We start from the raw sequence: 21,552 nt of genomic DNA, 5'->3' as shown, positions 1-21,552 counted from the left end.
GGAGGCACCTCAGCTGTGTGAGTTGCTTATTTATAAGTCAGAGGAAGCTATAGACATTTTATCTCTTATTTTTCTATCTAACACTGAAACTGAAACGTGGTAAGATTAATTGCACATAAGGCAGACTTTCTCTCTGCCCAAACTAAAGAAAAATGAACTGCAGTTTTCATAGATATAGTAAATTGTTTGTAAAACAGTTGAAATATTCAGACTAATATGTATATATAGGTAAAATAAATACTAAGTTAATGATCACCATTTAATGGATGTTGCAACCGTCCCTGGAGACGTTGCAACAGGTATGGGGTCAGTTGCAACACCTGACTTCTCCTCTTTAAATGCAAATATTTATTTCATATGTGACATATTTTGATGATGTGGGTAGTGCACTGACAGATATGAGTTCAATCTATTCAAATTGTGTTGCTCTACTGTAAATAGTCCCCATCTTACCATACCTCTAGTAACTAAAGCTGTCAAATACATGTAGTGGGGTAGAAAGTACAATATTTCCCTCTGAAATGTAGTGGAGTGGAAATATAAAGTAGCATCACATGGAAATACTCAAGTAAAGTACAAGTACTTGACTAGTACAGTACTTGAGTAAATGTACTTAGTTACTTTCCGCCTCTGTTTGTCGCAGCTGTAATGAGGACGACGCCATAATAACACAGACAGAAGCTACAGTCAATGTAAGTGTTATACTTGTGATTAAAATTGTTGGCAGGATCCATTTTAATCTTTTAAAAAAATACTTTTTTTTTTTAGATAAAAGCAGCAAGAGAAAGTCTACTGCGCATGCGCTGAGCCGCTGTCCGCCTGCCTGTGACGTCACCGTCCTCTCCTCTGGCAGAAACCAGGATGTGATGATGTGATGCTGCTGCTAGCAGCGAGCTAACAGGCTAACAGGAAGCTGCTGACTGTCATAGTAAACACGGTGGAATAAAAAAACCTCACAGCTGTCTGACGAGTGAAGGAATAACTTCTCTGTTCTCCCGAAAACTACAGAAACCGAGAATAAACTACGGTAAGAGTCAGAGACGGTAACGGTAATATTTTGCTAGCCAACGTTAGCTAGCTGTAATGTTGACGTAACGCAGTGTTAGCAGCTGACATTTAACACTACATATATCCCCATGACCCTTCACACACATACGTATGACAATATGTGAGCGAATAGCGTGTTAATAATGACGTTAAGTGAATGCTGTTTGTCTGTAAAGAGGCTGCTGATCCGTCTGTTTATTATTCTGACTTCAGGTCACAGCTCAGAAACAGCAGTTATAATTCAGTTATTATGGGGTGTGTCAGACAGCTCAGTGCTGGACTCTCCCTCAGTCTGATCTGTGACTGGTTGGGATCTCCTGATCCCAACCAGTCACAAGATGTCTAAATAGGAGGGATGAGCCTCAAATCAAACAGTCCTGAGAAGAAAACTAAATCACACTTCATAGTCATAGTGGAGATGATCTGTTTGATTGTGAGGAATCACTACTAGATCATCAAACCAGAGATTCCTAAACAGGACCGCTCCTACCTCAGGGGTTAACAGGTGACACATGGAAAGACTTAGCTCGAATAAAATATAATATTATGATAATAGGATTACAGTTGTAACACCTTAAGTGTTGTGATTGAGAGGTCATGACAACTAGTTAGAGAAAAGCTCAAAGTAATAGATGAAGGTCACTCCAAGCGTTTATAGAACCAATGCAAACTGTAAAATATCAAGTATTTCAGGATTCACATACAGAAAGATCAAAGGAGCACTTCTGAACCCATCTGATAGGACAGAGATGTTCACACATCACAGAGTCATTACATACACAGCTGTCTTATGCATAGTTTTTAATAGATCAAATTATGTAGAGGTGTTGTGTCTCAGGAGGTGGAGCGGGTCGGTTCCCAGCTCCTCCAGTCTGCATGTCGACGTGTCCGTCGGCAAGACACTGAACCCCAAACTGCTCCTGATGATCCGTCAGTGTGAACGGTCAGTTTCCTCTGATGGGCAGGTTGGAACCTTGTTCAGCGTATGAATGTGTGTGAATGTGATTCATAGTGTAAAAGCACTTTGAGTGGTGGGAAGACTAGAAAGGTGATAAACAAGTACAGTCCATCTACTGTTTACTATGAAGCCTAAACATGTGTGAGAAGTATTTACCAGGATGAAAGGTAGAGCTGCAGCTGACTATTATTTGTATAATTGTTTAATCTGTTGATTATTTTCCAGATTAATTAATTAATCGATGAGTTGTTTGGTCCATAAAATGTCAGAAAACTGTGAAAAATGTCGATCAGTGTTTCCCAAAGACGACGTCCTGTCTGCAACCCAAAGATCTTCAGTTTACTGTCACAGAGACGAAAGAAACCAGAAAATATTCACGTTTATCCAGCTGGAATCAGAGAATTTCTTCTTTTTTTTTTTTCTTAAACATGACTCAGAAGTTGGCGATTCATTTTCCGTCTAATCGTTGCAGCTCTGATCAGAATCCGTGTCGGTCGTTACCGCTGGACATGTGTTGCATGTCGTTCGCCGTCTCTGTCTCCTGGTTTCCTGTCGACTCTACTGCTTTAATAAAGTCAAGTCCACTTTTATTCATAAAGCTCATCATCACAAATCACACATTTACCTCAGACGACTTCACTGAACTCCCTGAAAACCTGCAACAGGGAGAGAATGGAAGACATGAAATACCCCAAAATATAATGAAAAGAGTGAAACTCATAAGGATGATCAGTCATTAGTGAGTCCCTGCTGTGTGTAGACGGCGGTGCTCCCATCCCCCCGACCCCCTGCCCGCCCCCCCCCCCCAACCCCCCCCGGTCTACAGGAACAACACAAAAGATCCTTTCAGGGTTTACAGGTCAGCACGCTTCTGCTGGAGAGTCCCATGTCTGACAAAACTCTCCTTACTATTATTATTATAATGTATAGTTGCAGTAACTGGATGGAGAACAATGTTGTGTTTGTGTCAACTGCAGCCATCATCATCATCATCATCATCATCATCATCATCAGTGAAATCAAAGTGTTTCTCAAGCAGTTAATGGATGTTTTATTCATTTTATGGCATTTTGCTGTTAATAGATGAACGGTGAACACGCGGCGCTGCAGTCACATGATGTCTGTTCACATGTTGACCAACGACAGAGAGTCACTGTCTGACAGTTATTTTCACGATTAATCAATGAATTATTTAGTCAACAAAACATCTGAAAATGGATAAAATCATCCATCAGAGCGTCCAGGAGTCTCAGCTGACGTCTGTCGAACAAAGAACCAAAACCAGCGTTGACGTGAAGGAATATGAGACGTACGTCACCCAAACATCAGCAGAACTTTATTATTGTCTGGTAAAATAAGATAATAATAATAATGTTTGACGTTTTTGCTGATGATGATTGGATGTACAGTTGTCGTCTTCATTGTTAAACAACCAGATTCTCTGGATCAGGATTCCTTCAGTGGGTTTTAGGGTCTCGTCCTCCCAGAACAACCAGACCCACCAATTTAGAACCAGTAGAAACACTGAATGAAGCAGCTTCACATTTCAGACAATTATCAAAGTAGTTGGCAATTAATTTAATAGCTGACAATTAGTTGACTAATGGTCGACATTATCTTTATAAGCAGATCACTGACCTCAAGTTACCTCTCATTAAAACCTGTTGGATCAGTTCATGTGAAGTAAATCACACTCTGTGGTCTGATTAAAGCCACCAGGATGCTCCAGCTGCTTTTATATGAACTTTTTTCTCATCTTATTATTTATTTATAAACATGAAGTCAATGTGGAAGTGACTTAAACCTGCGTTCTCTCTAACGGCCAGCAGGGGGCGACTCCACTGGCTGCATAACGAAGTCTGATTGTATAGAAGTCAATGAGAAAATGAGCCTCACTGGTTTATGACCTCAGTAAACTGTTTCCTGATGAGTTTATGCTCTCAATCACTAGTTTCAAGTCTTCTTCAATACATCATGATGTTCATTTAATAAATTATGGTTCCATTTACAGTAAAAATAAGCGATAAAGCAACGTATGCTTTAGGGCGTGGCTACGTTGTGACTGACAGGTCGTTACCACGGCGGTGTGTGAGGTTGTAGTTGGACCCCGGCGAGCTCCTCCTCAGCTATAACATGGTCACCTCTGGCTCCAAAAAAAAACCAAGATGGCGACGGTCAAAACGCCAAACTGGAGGCTTCAGAACACGAGTTCACAAACTGACGGATGACGTCACAGCGGCTCCGTCCATTAATTTATACAGTCTGTGATTATTTCTTTGTATATATGTTCATCCAAATGCATCTGCAGAAAACAAACAAACAAACAAACACACAGAGGAAGATGGAAAAAAAAAAGAAGTATAAAAGTAGGAAATGAAAACCACATTATCATGACATTATTTCTGATGAGTCACATTTAAAAAAGAAGTTTGAGTTTGTAGGAAGTTTTTTTCTGTTTCCTTCACGTCCTGCAACCAAAACAATATTTATATAAACGTCTATAATCTGCAGAACATTATTCATAATGAAGTTCATCAGTTTGTTTCCTCTTCCTGCATCAGGCTGCTGTTAGTTCCAGATATTTCTATTAATTATTGTTGATATTAAAGCTGCAACTGAATTAGCAAAAAAACCAATATGTCTTAAAGGGGGCGTGTCATGCTTTTTGTGATTTTCTGTTATTTTTACAGTTATGATGTCGGATGTTAAACATGGTCAAAGTTCCAAAACTTAAGCTGAACATATGTAAAAATGCTGCCTGCAAGTCAAAAGCCGGGGCTTCAACCTGCTCTCAACGCTTCGTTACCACTAGTTGCTTCACGCACATGCAAACACAAACGGCCGTCCATCGGTAGCCTTTCTTGCTAAGGTTGTTGCTAAGGTTGTTGCTAAGGTTGTTGCTAAGGTTGTTGCTAAGGTTGTTCACGTTGCCCACTTTCATATTTCAAATTCAGATTCAGGTTTGAACATGTACAGATGTACAGTTCTGTTCTGATTATTGATTAAACATTTCAGTCAGTTTTCAAGCAAATATGTCAAATATTTGATGGTTTTTCCTTTTAATTAATGACGTTAATTGAATATTAAACATTTTAGACAGTTAGATGATGAATGACAGCAGCTTGTGGTTTGTGTCCTGCAGGTTTTTTGGCGGCAGCTGAGCGCGGCGAGGCAGCGGCGGCGGCGGGATGAGTGGAGCGGCTCTGGGCATCGAGATCGTGGTGGTGTTTTTCCTGGCGCTGTTCCTGCTGCACCGATATGGAGACTTCCGGAAGCAGCAGCGCATGGTGCTGTTCGGCACGCTGCTGGCCTGGTACCTGTGCTTCCTCATCGTCTTCATCTTACCTCTGGACGTCAGCACGGTCGGTTCACGACAGGAGACGGCTGAACTTTGACCCTCTCGGTGTCACCGGTCAAACCGCCTGTGAACTGTGTTTGTGTTCTTCTTTACAGACCATCTACAAGCAGTGTAAGATCGATCATAAGGAGGACGTCTCTGTTCCCACCGTCAGCCCCCTGCCGTCCAATCACAGCGCAGTAAACACGTCTGTCACGCCCACTAAAAGGTAACGTGTGCAACTCATTTATTCACTATATTCACTGATTACTGCTGCTTCCTGTAGCTTTAATGAATGTCTGCAGATGTTTAAGTCAATTAATCAATTAGTTAATGATCAGACAGTCAAAGTTAATAATCAATGAATCATTTAAGTCATTTTTTCTTGGTTGCAGCTTCTGCAGTGTGAGGATCTGGTGATTCTGGTGTAATTGTGAGCTGAATATCACTTCAGGCTTTGAGACTTTTTCAGTGTTTTCTGTCATTTTACAAACCAAACGATGACGATGGTCAGATAACGCTGATGAAGACTGAGCGTGTGCAGGAACGCGGTTCTGTTTACAGCTTCGTTAGCTTGTTGTGCTACATTATAATTTTCTCAAAGAGCTTCCTGATAAAGTCAAGAGTTTGTGATGTCACAGGTCTGTAAAATATTCAATTTACTAAAATGTTAAGACAAAAAAAACAGCAAATATTCTCATTTCAGAGCCTAAAACAAGACATCGTTTAGATTTTTTACTGAAAAATCACTTTAAATGATGAATCGATCATCAAAATAGTTTCAAATTCATGTTGATTGATTAATTGAACAGTTGTCGCAGCTCAACAAACATTTGTAAGTAATTTATTTAAAGCAGAAACAGTTCAGAGTGTTTCAGTGTTTTGATGATCTGCAGCTGTAAACAGAACAACGTTCCTGCACATGCTCAGTAGCGTCTGCATTACACAGAACTACTCTGCACAGACTGAAAACATGATGAAGGATCATGTGACCCGGAGCAGCTGACGTGTTTTGATCAGATCTATCAGCTTTGATATACACACAGTACTGGTTAGTAGATCAGTTCATCGTTGGTTTGGATCCAAACATGAGGACAAATATAGAAAATCAGCAGAATGATCCTTTAAAGTACATGTTTTTTAATCCAGAACAGATGTGAAGGTGAGAACATGGTGGCTGCTGGTTTCTTTCTAGTTCAGTTAGTTACAACAACGACGCATCAAATGACTAAAACCACGTTAACAACAGAGTTTCATCAGGTTTTGTGTTTACAAGGATGCTGAAATAGTTTTAGTTCTTCTGCTTCCTGCGTGTTCTTTCAGCTGTTCTGCTGCGTCACTGTTACAGGTTGTTTTATCTCAGCTGAAAACACCCAGATGGCAGCGTTAGTTCAGCTGAGACGCTTTGGTTGCTATGATACAGAACATCTGGGGAAGTACAGTTAATTTATGTGTCGCAAGTACCTCATTTCACTACACTGAATGTAGAAACGTCGGCACGAGGTAGAGTTCCTGCTCTGCTTACAGAGAACGCTGAGTCATGTAGGGAGAGAGGACCAACACGCTCGCAACAGACATCCCAGCGAGGTTACCCGGGTAACGTCCACTCTTGTCGTTATTCAGCACTTGTTCATGAAGGATGTGACGGTTGGTCTTTGTGGTATTTGTCCCGCCCCTCCTCCACCGTGATTGGACGGCTGGCTAAAAAAAGTGACAGTGACAAGTGCAGCGTTTTACCCAAAGATCAACATTTTATCACCAAACGTGCAGCTCAGTGCAGAAAAGACGCTGCGCCTGACGTCACGCTGCTGCTGCTCCTGTTGCAAACTGTTTAAAGAATAAACCACACAGCCTGAGACGATATGAAACAGCAACTAAAGTCTCTAAGAGATGAAACGTATCAGTGACTGCAGCCTGAGAGGGAACTCTCTTCTTCTCTGGTATCATTATTTAGTCCTCCAGCAGCGAAGTCTGTTACCAACAGACACTCCCCTCTTCTCATTACTCAGTTTATACATCCTCGATTCCTCTCCTCTCCTCTCCTCTCCTCACCTCTCCTCACCTCCTCCCCTCACCTCCTCTCCTCACCTCCTCTCCTCTCCTCTCCTCTCCTCTCCTCTCCTCTCCTCTCCTCTCCTCACCTCCTCTCCTCACCTCCTCTCCTCCTCTCCTCACCTCTTCACCTCCTCACCTCCTCTCCTCTCCTCTCCTCTCCTCTCCTCACCTCCTCCCCTCACCTCCTCTCCTCACCTCCTCTCCTCTCCTCTCCTCACCTCCTCTCCTCTCCTCTCCTCACCTCCTCTCCTCTCCTCCTCTCCTCTCCTCTCCTCCTCTCCTCACCTCCTCTCCTCTCCTCCTCTCCTCTCCTCTCCTCTCCTCTCCTCTCCTCTCCTCTCCTCACCTCCTCTCCTCTCCTCCTCTCCTCTCCTCTCCTCCTCTCCTCTCCTCTCCTCTCCTCTCCTCTCCTCACCTCCTCTCCTCTCCTCTCCTCACCTCCTCTCCTCTCCTCCTCTCCTCTCCTCTCCTCCTCTCCTCACCTCCTCTCCTCACCTCCTCTCCTCACCTCCTCTCCTCTCCTCTCCTCCTCTCCTCACCTCCTCTCCTCACCTCCTCTCCTCTCCTCTCCTCCTCTCCTCACCTCCTCTCCTCACCTCCTCTCCTCACCTCCTCTCCTCACTTCCTCACCTCCTCTCCTCTCCTCCTCTCCTCACCTCCTCTCCTCACCTCCTCTCCTCTCCTCACCTCCTCTCCTCACCTCCTCTCCTCTCCTCACCTCCTCTCCTCTCCTCCTCTCCTCACCTCCTCTCCTCTCCTCACCTCCTCTCCTCTCCTCTCCTCCTCTCCTCACCTCCTCTCCTCACCTCCTCTCCTCACCTCCTCTCCTCTCCTCCTCTCCTCACCTCCTCACCTCCTCTCCTCTCCTCTCCTCACCTCCTCTCCTCACCTCCTCTCCTCACCTCCTCTCCTCTCCTCCTCTCCTCACTTCCTCATCTCCTCTCCTCGCCTCCTCTCCTCTCCTCCTCTCCTCGCTTCCTCTCCTCTCCTCCTCTCCTCGCTTCCTCTCCTCTCCTCCTCTCCTCGCTTCCTCTCCTCTCCTCTCCTCACCTCCTCTCCTCACCTCCTCTCCTCTCCTCACCTCCTCTCCTCACCTCCTCTCCTCGCTTCAGAGCCGCCATGACAGTTAAATGTGAGGTTTGGCAGAGCTGCATCATCAGTGTTCATGACAACTTCTATATTTACTTTTAACTCATATTACAACGTAGCTTAATATGACAAGAATGTACAGATGTCATACATTGTTATATTTTATTTAACGCACACACACACACAGACACACACATATATATATATATATATATATATATATATATATATAAATCCTTTATATATTTTATTGTGTGAAGCAGTACCAATAGTTTGTATCTTCCAGCTGTGTGTCGCCTCTTTTAAACCGTACAGCTGTCAGATGCATCTTATGAATGGAAACGTCCTGAAACACGACGCGCTGAGAATGATTTCACAGGCAGGAGGACGGAGGAGACGAGGAGAGAGAGTCAAACAGTGTTTAATATTCATGAAATGAGTTTATAATGACGACCTGAATCTGTTTATTAATAACATAAATCACTTTACTGTGTTGTATCTGTGTAGAGCTGCAACCAGTTATTATTATATTTATTATAATTGATTAATTAATGAGCTGTTTAGTGTATAAAATAGTAAAAACATCTTTACTGTCATACAAACTATTTACATTCACATTTAAAAAGCTGCAACCAGACCAGAGTTTTTGTATTTTCTCTTCAAAAAGACTGAAATCAATGACTAGATGATCAGAGTAGTCGTCAGTCTGTCTAATCTAAGTGATGAAGAGTCTGCTGGTCGTGTATGAATGTTTATACTCTTCCTCCTCTCTGTGCCAGCGCTCCGAAGCCGTGCTACAAGCCGTGGAGCTACATCCCAGACGGCATCATGCCGGTGTTCTGGAGGGTCGTCTACTGGACGTCTCAGTGTCTCACGTGGTCAGTAAGAGTCTCAACTGTCTGTCGTTTGTTGTACAACTTGTTAACATGTAAGATCACAGTAGATTTGTTTGTTTGTGTTTGTTTGTTTGTTTGTTTGTGTTTCCAGGCTGCTGCTGCCCTTCATGCAGTCCTACGCTCGCTCCGGAGGCTTCTCCATCACGGGGAAGATTAAAACGGCTCTGATCGAGAACGCCATTTATTACGGGACCTACCTGCTGATCTTCGGCTCGCTGCTCATATACGTGGCCGTTCACCCCGAGTGGCACCTGTCCTGGTGAGTGACAGGAAGCAGCCGGAGTCTCCACAGACTGCTCGTTTACACAAAAACAAAAACAAAAACAAACTTCTCCTGTCAGGACGTGACTGATGTTTTATCTTCAGGCTGCAGAATTCATCATATAAACATAACGGTCAGATATTATTAAACAAGATGAATCACAGGGATTGTCATGAAATTAGAGCTGCAACTAATGATCATTTTTATTATTGATTCATTGATTAGTCATTAAAATGTAAAAAAAAAATGGTGAAAACGTGGATCATAAAGTCCAAAATATTCAGTTTACTGTCAGAGAGACTAAAGAAACCAGAAAATATTCATATTTAAATCAAATCAAATCAAATTTATTTATAAAGCACATTTAAAAACAACCACAGTTGACCAAAGTGATAATAAGATATCAGGAATAATAGATTAATAATATATTTAAGAAGCTGCAATCAGAGAATTTGAGTATTTTTAAAAAAACAAATCAAACTCAGAACAATTAATCAATGATCAAAATAGTTGCTGATTAATTTTCTGTCAAACGACTCATCAGTTAATCGTTATTTCCATCGTGCTCCTCATAAGATCTTCAAGTCAATAAACAAACAAACAAACAAACAAACGAGAGAGACTTCTGTAAACAAACAAACAAACATGTCTGCTGTGGGCGGAGTCACACTGCCACGAAGTTGAGTTGAGTTGAACTTTGACCCCAGCTGATGTTTGTGAAATATGACCTTCAGGATTATGAAGTCTTTATAATCTGCAGCTAACACGCAGGCAGCTCTGCTAAACGCTAACATCATGATCTGAGAGAGCAGCTCTAATGTTCACTGTGTTGGTTTAGTGTGTTGCTAGCATGCTAACATTAGCTAATTAGCACTAAACACACAAACGTCTGTAGTTTGCAGGTATTTGTTCATAAACTAAAGTGTTGTTTAAATGAACGTTTAGAGCAGATGATCAGATGATGATGATGTTGAGATATTTTCAGTCTGAACCACAAACCTCTAAGTAGCAACACTGCTAACATGGCTAACCCAGTGCAGGTTTACAGTAGATAGATGTAGTAACATCATAGAAACAAGAGTAAATCTGTGTTTAAATTCTAAAACTCTTCAGTTGCTGAAGTTTAAAGCTTCAATGATTAGTTGAACACCAAATATTCTCCAGTTTCAGCCTTTAAAATGTGACGTTTTGCTGTTTTTCTTTGTCACATGTGACAGTAAATGAACAATCTTCAGGTTTTAGACAAAATGAGCAAACTGAAGAGATCGCTGCAGCTTCTGAGAGACTTTAAAAGAACATTTTATAGATTAAATGAGAAAATAATCTGCAGATTAATCGATGTGTGTGATAAACTACAGATGAACAGTTAAAGTTAAAACCTGTCAGAGAGGGTTCAGTGAACACAGCGGCCTGCTCTGATGTTCAGGTACGAGCTGCAGACCATCGGCATCACGGCGGCGAACACCTGGGGTCTGTTCCTGCTGGTGCTGCTGCTTGGCTACGGTCTGGTGGAAATCCCTCGCTCCTACTGGAACGCCTCGCGACACGGACACTTGCTCATCAAGACGTACTTCAAGGCGTCCAAGCTGATGACGGAGAAGGCCGACGCGGAGGAGAACCTGGAGGACGTCATGGAGGTGAGCGCCACACACACACACACACACACACACACACACACACACACGAGAAGAAGAAGAAGAAGAAGAAGAAGAAGAAGAAGAAGAAGTTTGTTTACTGTGACGTCTGTTCTGCTGCAGGAGGTCAGAAAAGTCAGTGAATCCATCAAGTATAATCATCCGCTGAGGAAGTACATCGACACCATCCTCAGGAAGGTAAATATGATCCGACAGCTGCTTCATATCTGACATGTGATCAGACAGATTGATCAGACTCCTCCTCCTCCTCCTCCTCTTCCTCCTCTTCTTCCTCAGTGTCCGCTGGACTACCAGGAGAAGATGGGCAGGAACATGGACGACTACGAGGACTTTGATGACAAACAGAACACCTACCCCAGCGAGAAGAGTCTGGTGAAGCTTCATAAACAGGTGAGAGGAAGAGTCAGGACGCTCGCTCTTCATCTTTAAAGACAGATGGAAACTTCCTGTTTATGAGTTATTCTTAGACGCCGTTTCTTATTTTAACTTTGTTTAATCTGTTCGTCTCTTGATCTTAAAAAAGTCTTTTTCATAAGAGACAAAATGAGACAAAAAATAACATTTATTTATAATCAGACGAGCAGAATATAAAAATATCACGTTGTGTTTAATAAGAGCGTTAAAGGAAAGAAGACGTCATGTCACGACCTCGTCACACCGCATCACCTGCACACGTCTGACGGACACAATCAACAGAGAATCAGTTAACAAACATCAGATCATGAAGCTTTAAAATCTCTAAGAGGAATAAAAGAATCCAGTCTGCAGTTTATTCTGTTTAAAAGCTGCAGAGTTCCTGACAGGATCAGCTGTTTCTGTAGCTGCAAGAGTTCAACGAGAACTTTATAGATGAAGATCCTGAAGTGTTTATTTCACAGAGAGGAGACGTGATAGTCGATAAAATACAGGATTAACAGTCTCTCCTGGAAGACGTCTGTAGTTTCGTTGTGTCAAGAATGAACAAAGAAAGCTGAGAGACAAGTCCAGTTAATTAGATTTTATTTTTACGGCCTAATATTTGTGTATCTACAGATCACAAGTTTGCCTCAGGAGGCTTTACAATCAATACAGCAGCACAACATCCTCAGTGCAATAAACACCATGAAGCTTACTGGTGCTTAAACTTCCTCCAGTAAGGAATTCAAAGCCGTGAAGAGTCCGTCACCTCTGGATGTCAGGAGACCTGCTGCCGCCTCAGAAGTTCTAAACGCACCGGAAGCCTCGACGCGTCTACTCCCACCTCGTTTTGATTCTTGGACCTGGCGACCAAAACTGTTTTCTCTGCAGCTGACAAAGAGAGAGAGAGAGACAGCGCGGCGGTGGTCGAGCGAGGAGAGCGAGCGGTAGCGAGAACAAAAACCTCTGAATGAGAAAAATAAAACGTTTGATTCTGATTATTCCACAAATAAATAAGCATCAAACAGTCAACCTTCCTCCTGACTAGCAGTTAATACGAGGACAAAACGACAGATTCCTGTTGGTTCTGTGGTGCGTTTAGGCCTTCAGGCTCAGAAGGTCAGAGGTCATCGATAGTTTGAGGCTGAACCTTTAGAGGAGAAAGAAAACTGTTAAAACAGGAAACGATGGAGTTACAGTAATAAAAACCAGACGAGAGCAGGAAGAACTGACTCCTGAAATACTGTTAGTGCTGAAATATCAGTGAGTTACTTCACACTATGATCACCTTTAATCAAACTGTCAATGTGTCAGAAACGTCTTTGTTCTCCATGAATGATGCTAAATGCTGTGTGTGTGTGTGTGTGTGTGTGTGTGTGTGTGTGTGTGTGTGTGTGTGTGTGTGTGTGTGTGTGTGTGTGTGTGTGTGTGTGTGTGTGTGTGCGTGTGTTCAGGTGATCTACGCGGTGCAGAGACACAACAGGACGCGTGTGCAGTGGCAGATCCTCCTGCAGCAGGCCATCCATCTGGAGGACGTGGCCAAGAACGAAACCAGTTCAACCCACCAGTTTGTCCACAGCTTCCCGTCCTCCGAGCCAGCCGGCTGGTTCAGCAGATACGTTTACACGCCGACTGTAGGTGAGTCAGCGAGGAAACCTCTTTCACTGCTCATATGGACACCTGACTGCTGGTTTAACACTCACTGGGAACACTGGGAAGCATCCTTTAATAATGAGGGGAATCATTGGATCAGAAAGTCAGACTGTGTGAAAAGAAACAGGAAATGTTTAGGATGAATCAGCTGTTGCCTTTGAGCCGAGCAGTGACATCCTGTGTGTGTGTGTGTGTGTGTGTGTGTGTGTGTGTGTGTGTGTGTGTGTCTCCAGAGTGGTACTGGGAGTGTCTCCTGAAGCGCTGGTTCTACCGGCTGCTGTCGGTGGTCCTGACCCTGTTCAGCGTGGCGGTGGTCTGGTCTGAGTGCACCTTCTTCAGCACCCGGCCCGTCCTCTCCCTGTTCGCCGTCTTCATCCAGCTGGCTGAAAGAGATTATAACTACCTGTACATCGAGGTGAGACGCATCACACCAGACCTGCAGCTGACCACGGCTCTCTCTGTCCACACGTCTGTCTAGAAAAGGTTATGATGTCATAAAACGTCGTCTTCAGATGTCTCGTTTCACATGTGGCCCGCCAGAGAAAAAGATCTGATTGTAAAAACGGGCGTTGACGGAAAACTACATTTCCCACAATGCACGCCGATTATGTTACCTAGGAAGTGACGGTATCCTGCAGCTAGACTGCAATGTATCCACATCAATGTGATTTTCCCAACAAGTGGAATTGAGAAATAAATAATGAGTCCAAAATGTCCAGAAAGAGAAAAACCAGTTTGTCTTTCGTGTTATGAGGCGTCTGTGGTCAAACACGGAGCTGAGGACGCCAAAAACAGCCTCCAAGAAAAACAACAAATTAGTCCAAGAACTAAAAGACAAACTGTGATCGCAGCAGAATCTGTTCATGAAACAAAAAAACAACACAGCAGCGAAAGTTTTATCATGACTTCAAAGTCTTTTTCAGAGTTGAAGCAGTTCAGGCTGAAGGTGTTTGAGCAGCTGTTTCTCCACCAGACACACATGTTCTGTCGACTGTGACAAAAACATTTTGAACCAAGTTAACGACGTCATAACTGATGTTTGATGATATTTGTCTTTCTTCTCTCGGATAGTTTGATGGTTGATTGATGGAGTCATGTGTTGTTCATTTATGTTATAATTACAAAGCAACAAGCAGACATATTGTTTTTACATCTATGCAAATATATATATATAATATCTGTGACTTGAATAAGTAATACATTCAGAGTTATTTAACATTAAGTAGTTACATTTAGTTACATTTAAAAGTTCCATCTGGCCCTTTGATGGCAACGATTATGCTGATGCTGTTTGACACCCGTTTTATCGGATCAACAGTTATAAATATTTACTTTCATGTTTGACAGAAAACCTTCAAATCATCACATCTGAGAAGCTGAAACCAGCAAATATTTGTTATTTTTACTTAAAAAAAATGACTAAAATGATTATTTGATGATCAAAATCGTTGCTTATTTAGTTTTCTGTCGATCAGTTATTGATCATAATAACTCCTCGTTGAGGATCACACTGGTTCAGTGTTTGAAGTCTTTGTCCAGTTTGTCTGACTGGTTTGTGATGTCACTCGTCTCCACCAGATGGCATGCTTCATCACCATCTTCTTCCTGTGCACCTGCGTTTACTCCACCGTGTTCCGCATCCGGGTTTTCAACTACTACTACCTGGCCTCCCATCACCAGACCGACGCTTACAGCCTCCAGTTCAGCGGCATGTGAGTGACGTCGTCATGTGATCTCAGCTTCCTGTCAACGGTAGAAATTCAGGAAAACTGTTAAGTTGACACGGTGACGTTTGAATGTGCAGGTTGTTCTGTCGTCTGACGCCTCCTCTGTGTCTGAACTTCCTGGGTTTGATCCACATGGACTCTGCAATCTCCCACCAGGAGAAGGAGCAGACAGCCTACACCTCCGTAAATAACAACAACAAACAACAAACAACAAACAACAACAACTACGTCTGTGATGGTTCAGTCGCAGCTTCAGCACCTTTAACTGTCTTGTTTTTCAGATCATGGGATCAATGCGAGTCCTCTCCTTCATCGCTAACGGCTTCTACATCTACTACCCCATGCTGATCGTCATCCTCTGCATCGCCACCTACTTCAGGTGAGTTTCTGTCAGTGACGAGTGTGGAGAGAGAGAGAGAGAGAGAGAGAGAGAGAACAGCTGCTGCAGATGTGAGTGATAATCACGTCTCTCTCCTCAGCCTGGGGACGCGCTGCCTCAACCTGCTGGGCTTCCAGCAGTTCGTAGGAGACAGTGAGATGACGTCCGACCTGATCGACGAGGGCAAAGAGCTGATCAGACGAGGTGAGTCTGATAACAGCGGCTGCTCTTCGCTACGTGCTGCTGCCGCTCAATACGATGATCAATACGTTTCTTTTGTTTACAGAGAAGAGAAAACGCCAAAGGATCGAAGATGGAGAGAACAGGCGGAGAGTGAGTAGCTTTATTTCCTCCAACACATCACACATGAGAGAATATTCTAATAGACTCAATTATTTTAATACTAGAAAATGTATTTTAATACAGAAAGGTTATTTTAGTAGTTTAGTTAAATGTTACTGTAGTTTTAAAACATGTTACTTCAATACTTGAAATATATTCTAATATAAAAAATGTCATTTTAGTCCTTGAAAATGTTATTTTAATACCTAAAAATGTCATTTTAATACTAGTAAATATGAGTTTAGTTGTAGAAGATGTATTTTAATACTATAATACAATATATAATAATATTTAAACCTTTTGCAGCCGCCAGATGTAACTGTAAACACATGTTTGAGGCGTTGTGCTGAATGATGATGTGTTTCAGGAGTGGAAGGAGCGTTATGGAAACCAGCGGGAGGATTACGCTGCCAGGAACAGGAGCAGTCATGAGATGAAGGAGACCAGCTACTCAGACACCGTCAACCCCAACAACAGCAGACGTAAGTTCAGTCTGTTCAGTCCACCTGCAGACTGTGTTTGTAGTTATTGATTCATTGATTTTATATTAGAGAATCTGCCTGTAGTCAAACCAGCAAGCTCACAGGCAGACTGGGAGTAGAAACTGTTAATAAGATTTGTGTTTTAACAGCTGTGACTAAACGCGACAGGTGAGATAATAACAGACTGATGTAAAGCATGCAGGGTCTCAGAGTCGCTGTGGATCAATACGTTTGATAAAATAGAAACGTTTCTGTTCTGTTAGACGTGCGACTGAGTCTCCAGCCCTGCTAGCAGCTCTGAGAGGCTGTACTTTAGCTAAATGCTGATGTCAGCATGCTAACATGTTGATGTTTAGCATGTTAGCATGTTAACCTTACAGAACGTACAGCTGAGGCTGATGGGAACGTCTTTAGACAAACTGAAATATCGACCAGATGAAGGAGGAGAAGTCAAAGAGTCAAAGTTATTACAGGAACATGAATACATGTGTGAACAACATTTGGTGCAAATACGGCGAAAACTTTATTTTATTATATATATTTCACTGAAGAAGTGACTCAGACCTGCTGGTGGCGCTAGAGGAAGTCACATGATCACTGAAGTCAGTAGGATTCATCCTCTGAAGACAATCTGATAGTTTGAGATCAGTCTGAACCAACATGGCCGTCCGTAGAGCTGCTAGCTGAGCTCAAACTGAAGCTTTGTCTCTGAGTTTGTGTTTTTTTGTGTTTTAACACCAGAAGCTAAATATTCCCGGACGGGGAGTCGAGCAGAGAGGGACTGCGTCGAGCTGCTGCAGGACGCCGAACCTTTAGACTTCAACGCTGACTCTCTGACAGACGACCCGCTGGACTCAGAGTCTGGCAGGTAAACATGGTTTCTTCTTTGTGTACATAATAAATAGCGTGTATGTGTGTGTGTATCTCTGTGTTAGACTCATCTGCGTGTGGTTCGGTCCTTCAGGCACACGGTAGGACGATATCTGTCCATGTCGTCGTCTCGCAGTCGGATATTTGACGACGTCTAATGAGGGGGGAGCCGTGAACCGGAACGTACATCACTGTCTACACCTCCACCTGCAGGGAGAGGAGCTGCAGTCACCTGACTGAATGTACCACATGACCTCCACCGCAGCAGCAGCAGCAGCAGCAGGAGGATGCATGCTAGTCTGAAATAACATCACGCGTGTGGCTGAAGTTCTGCATCCTGGAACTGTTTTCATAAAGTCTTTGCATCAGGTTGTTCATGTCCAGCTTGGCTGCAGGTAAATGAAGGAATATTCTGATATGAATGCCAGAAGCCAGACGCGCTGCGCTGATCACGTGAGCTGCATGTCGTCTCTCTGCGGCCGCCGCATGTTCCACACGTCACTTTAAAGGAGCTCAGTGGAAGGCTGTTATATTTATATTTTCTATTCTTTTTGGGATTTATTATGTAACGGTTTCATCAGGCTGTTTGTTCAAAATGTCCAAAACTACTTTAACTTTAATCATTTATAAAATATATTGATTGATTACACAGCTCTCACATGGAAGCAAATAATAGTCGCAATAATTTAAATATTATAAACAACTGAATACAATCATTTAAATTCATTTAACCGCTACTGAATGTTTATTTATAGCAGTGAGATATTGAACTCTGAGTTCATCTGCTTTGATTTGAAACTTCCAGAAACTAATTTAAAACTCGATTTTAAGTCACAAATTCAAATAGAAAACATGTTTCGATCACATTTAACCGTCATTTTTCAGATCTAAAAGTACAAGTCAAGTCAAAAAAACATCATGTTATTTATTTATTTATTTCTTCTTTATTTATTGGGGGGAAGGTTCCCTGAAGCTGCTCAGTTTGGGTTTCAGTGGAGGTTCAGAAGGAGGAAATTCATCTCGCAGCATAAAAACATAAACAAAATCAAAACTCAAGACGATAAAAAGACACGTCACGATGAATAAAGTGCTGAGCTGTGAGAATCATTTGTTAGAATTAAGATCACTTATTGCTGCTCTTTCACTTTCCAAACACTCGTTTATCCTCCAGCTGAACAGAAACTACAAATAGAGTTTGCTGAAATTTAGGGGAAAAAATGAAAATAGATACTTTGTCCTCTGTTTGCATCATGTGACTGACAGAATGTAACCTGATAGGACGCGCTGTGGTCAGACCTGTAAACACAGTGCGAGGTGAGACGTTCGACCGCCGCAGGTCAGAAGAAAACAAGATTTTCCAGGTTTCAGATCAGATTTCAGACGGTCTGAGTGCTTTTTAAAGTCTCCGCTGGTATAAAACCTGTTTTTCTGGACTGTGATGTTCTCGTCTCTCAGCAGAAGGATGTAAAATATGTGCAGGTTCATCTGCTGAAGGAGGAAAAACACACAAGTGTAAAAACTTGCACGTATTAATAGATTCTGAACTGTTCAACTCAGCTGATCAATGAAAGCAGATCTTTAAATATCAACATGAAGCATTCAGTGGTGATTAAATTTGAGGTATTTGGTTGTTTATAGATTCTAATCATTATTATTTGCTTCCATTCTCACCAGTGTAATCTGGATTTGGTGGTTGTACAGAAACTTCTTTCAATCTGATCATGACTGTAAATTTATAAATCAACTATGTGAACTTTGTTACCTGATTGTTGAAACTCTTCCTCTACGTGGTATTTAAAGATGAAATGGTTCTAAAAAATATCTTTATCATCTCGAAGTGAAAACAGCAGATGTTTCCTTTTCCCATCCAGGGTGTAAAGATACAGAGAAGTGACCTTTAAAGGACCATTCCAGTGTTTTCTGTGTTTAAACCTGCTTTACTTCCCTCCTTTATGTATTTCACTCAAGTATGAAATTCAACTGAAAACTGACTTTTAGATCAGATTTGATTAGAAAACAAATATTAATATTAATAGAAGTGAAACTAGTTTAATAAAACATCAAACGAGCGTCTCTGCAGCTCTACGCAGCTGTTGGATGTTTACAGCTTGTTTCTACGGTGTCCCAAGAGGCCAAAATATCAGTCAGTGCAGCTTTAAACAAGGTTGCCTTTATTTATTTTTTTTAAAGTCGTTAAGCAAGTGAAGCAAACGACCAACAGTCCTGAACCCAGAACTGTTTAATTCACTGTAACATACAGACGAGGAAAAGCAGCAAAATCTCACATCTGAGACCCGGGAACCATCAGATGAACAACGAGCCTAAACATCACGTAACTTTTACCACAGAAGTGTCAGACCAGGAAAAAGCTCATGTGGATCTTTTTTTCTGTGACATTTGAGCTGCTGTATATTAGCGCACACATATGAAAATATAAAAGGACCGAGACCAGATCCCTGAGGAACCCCACAGGTCATTACTGACAGTACTTAACGCTCAGGTAAGGTGTGGAGTTTACTGCTTATCCTTTCGGCCCCTTGTGGACAACAGTTAATACAACGTTAAGTATATTTGATTTGTATAAAATGAGCTAAAACATGTAAAAACACAGTTATGGTCCTGAAGATACTTTTAGTTGATGAAGAGATCCTGCTGGCAGGTTGAGCTGAGCTTCAGGTCAGTCTGAGCTTCTTTAAATAAACTTCACAGAAAGGTTTAGTTCAGCTACACATCCTGATGTTTCCTTTTCATGCCAGTGTATATATGTATGATATACCTTTTTTGTATTATATGGGCTAATTAATAATATACAGAACGATGTCAAATGTGACTTTGTATTTATTATCTTTCCTGCAGCCTGTTAACTCTTCTTCTGTCACTGTTATCTTTCCTTATTTCTGACTTCTTCCCTCCAAAAAACAGCACTAAACACCTTCCAGTAGCGTGTGACTCTTTCTGATCATACTGGTGATTCTGGTGATGAAGTTATTTGATTTTTATTATGTTGTTGAATATCTGAATATTTATTGTCCGTCATGATCTCAGCACATGTTCTCTGATTCTGGAAATGGAGAGTAGATGTAATTAGTTGATTCCTGTGATTTACAGTAGTGTATAATTAAGGTTTACTCTGCTGCCAGTGTTGTTGTCAGTCAATAAAAGTTAAAGTGTTACAGTTTTGTCCTGTTTATTGTCAGAAATACAGTAAATGACGACGGATTTATTGCCTGGATGTGAACCGGTCAGGCTGTATATTCAATATTTTTGTTTTTATTATTGTATTTACAGTAACTTTATTCATATTATGATTACTACATTCTCTATAGATATTAATGCATCAAACATTTGACCTCTGAAGGCTGCAGAGTTGCACTATCAGACTCTTATATTTGCACAATACATAAATCTTTTTTATGACCCAAGTATTGTGATGTTGTGGTCTGTAATGTATTTATAGTGTAATGGGGAAATTGCTGATCACTCAATAAACACACAGAGAGAGCAATGTCAGGTTATGAAATAGTGTAATCAAATAATACAATCAGAAGTATAATGCATCATAGTTCTGGAGACAAAGATACCACCTAGCTATCTTTTCTTTGTCTGAAAGGTTAACCAGTCCCTTAAATACTGCTCGTACAGAATTTAAGACATCTGTTTACTAACCTTACAGGTCAGCAACCCTCAGATAGAAACATAAGTCAAAAGTTCAGCTAACCTAGGAACAGACTTTCTTCACCACCATATATGACAGTACATAAGCACCAAGTAGCATCACAAAATAACATCACTACTATATTAAATTAAGGACAAACCACACTATCCTCTAAAGCTGATCAGTTTTACACATAAACATCTACATAACTACAGTTTATCTCATCACTGGTTCAGGTAAAGGTATAACAGAATAAACTTAACTGTTAAACACACAACTGCCTCATCTTACACAGCAAAGAACTAAGTTTAGAATAGACACAGCACACACAAACTAACACTAAACTGAACTGAAACACTGTCTGAAACAGGTATGATATATTGAAGGAATACATCAAATGATAACCTGTTATTCAGTTTTCTTTTACAATAGCTTTAGCTTAAATTGGTTTTTCGCCTGTTTTTTTTAGTCTTAAATGAGTTCTATTTTTTGTGGTTCTTTCCCTTCAACTCAACTTCAAACTTCACACACGTTAATTTAACTTCAAACTGTCATGTGTGCAGCACAAAGCTGTGAAACACAGTTTCATCGAGTTCTGATCATCACTTATAAAACAAAGTTAAAGTTCTTCACATAGAACAAAAAACTTCCACTCTGACGATAATTAAAAATAGTAAAAACAGAATAAAACCAGTATGAAGTAGAATCAGAGAAGGTGGAGAGATAAAAGGCTTTATTCAGTCTTATTT

The 21,552-nt window shown here is 41.5% G+C and overlaps 1 protein-coding gene across 3 annotated transcripts; it reads left to right on the top strand.

The window, feature by feature from the left end:
• Positions 1-810: 810 nt before the first annotated feature.
• On the top strand, positions 811-20,321 carry lmbrd2b (LMBR1 domain containing 2b). 3 transcript variants are annotated; one of them, XM_067573828.1, is made up of 18 exons: positions 811-1,027; positions 5,127-5,367; positions 5,459-5,571; positions 9,266-9,364; positions 9,474-9,641; positions 11,071-11,281; positions 11,402-11,476; positions 11,576-11,689; positions 13,150-13,333; positions 13,582-13,763; positions 14,927-15,060; positions 15,153-15,258; positions 15,357-15,454; positions 15,555-15,658; positions 15,741-15,787; positions 16,164-16,278; positions 17,020-17,146; positions 17,243-20,321. In XM_067573828.1, exons 2-18 carry the CDS (start codon positions 5,194-5,196, stop codon positions 17,304-17,306), a joined length of 2,115 nt encoding a protein of 704 aa, XP_067429929.1. In that variant the 5' UTR covers positions 811-1,027; positions 5,127-5,193; the 3' UTR covers positions 17,307-20,321. The 3 variants fall into 3 exon arrangements, with proteins under 3 accessions (XP_067429929.1, XP_067429930.1, XP_067429928.1); XM_067573829.1 differs by having other exon boundaries at positions 811-1,033; positions 5,163-5,367; XM_067573827.1 differs by having other exon boundaries at positions 812-1,027; positions 5,148-5,367.
• Positions 20,322-21,552: the final 1,231 nt, after the last annotated feature.

This window comes from Thunnus thynnus, chromosome 19 (genome assembly GCF_963924715.1).
Source record: "Thunnus thynnus chromosome 19, fThuThy2.1, whole genome shotgun sequence".
In the NCBI taxonomy this organism is placed as follows: domain Eukaryota; kingdom Metazoa; phylum Chordata; class Actinopteri; order Scombriformes; family Scombridae; genus Thunnus; species Thunnus thynnus.
This window is presented reverse-complemented; position numbering and strand designations above follow the sequence as displayed.

Excerpts from the sequence above, each read along its gene's own strand:
- lmbrd2b (XM_067573828.1), top strand. The coding sequence starts at position 5,194 with ATGAGTGGAGCGGCTCTGGGCATCGAGATCGTGGTGGTGTTTTTCCTG. Across the intron at positions 11,690-13,149 it reads TGGTGAAGCTTCATAAACAG|GTGATCTACGCGGTGCAGAG; the intron begins GTGAGAGGAAGA and ends GCGTGTGTTCAG. Across the intron at positions 13,764-14,926 it reads ATAACTACCTGTACATCGAG|ATGGCATGCTTCATCACCAT; the intron begins GTGAGACGCATC and ends CGTCTCCACCAG.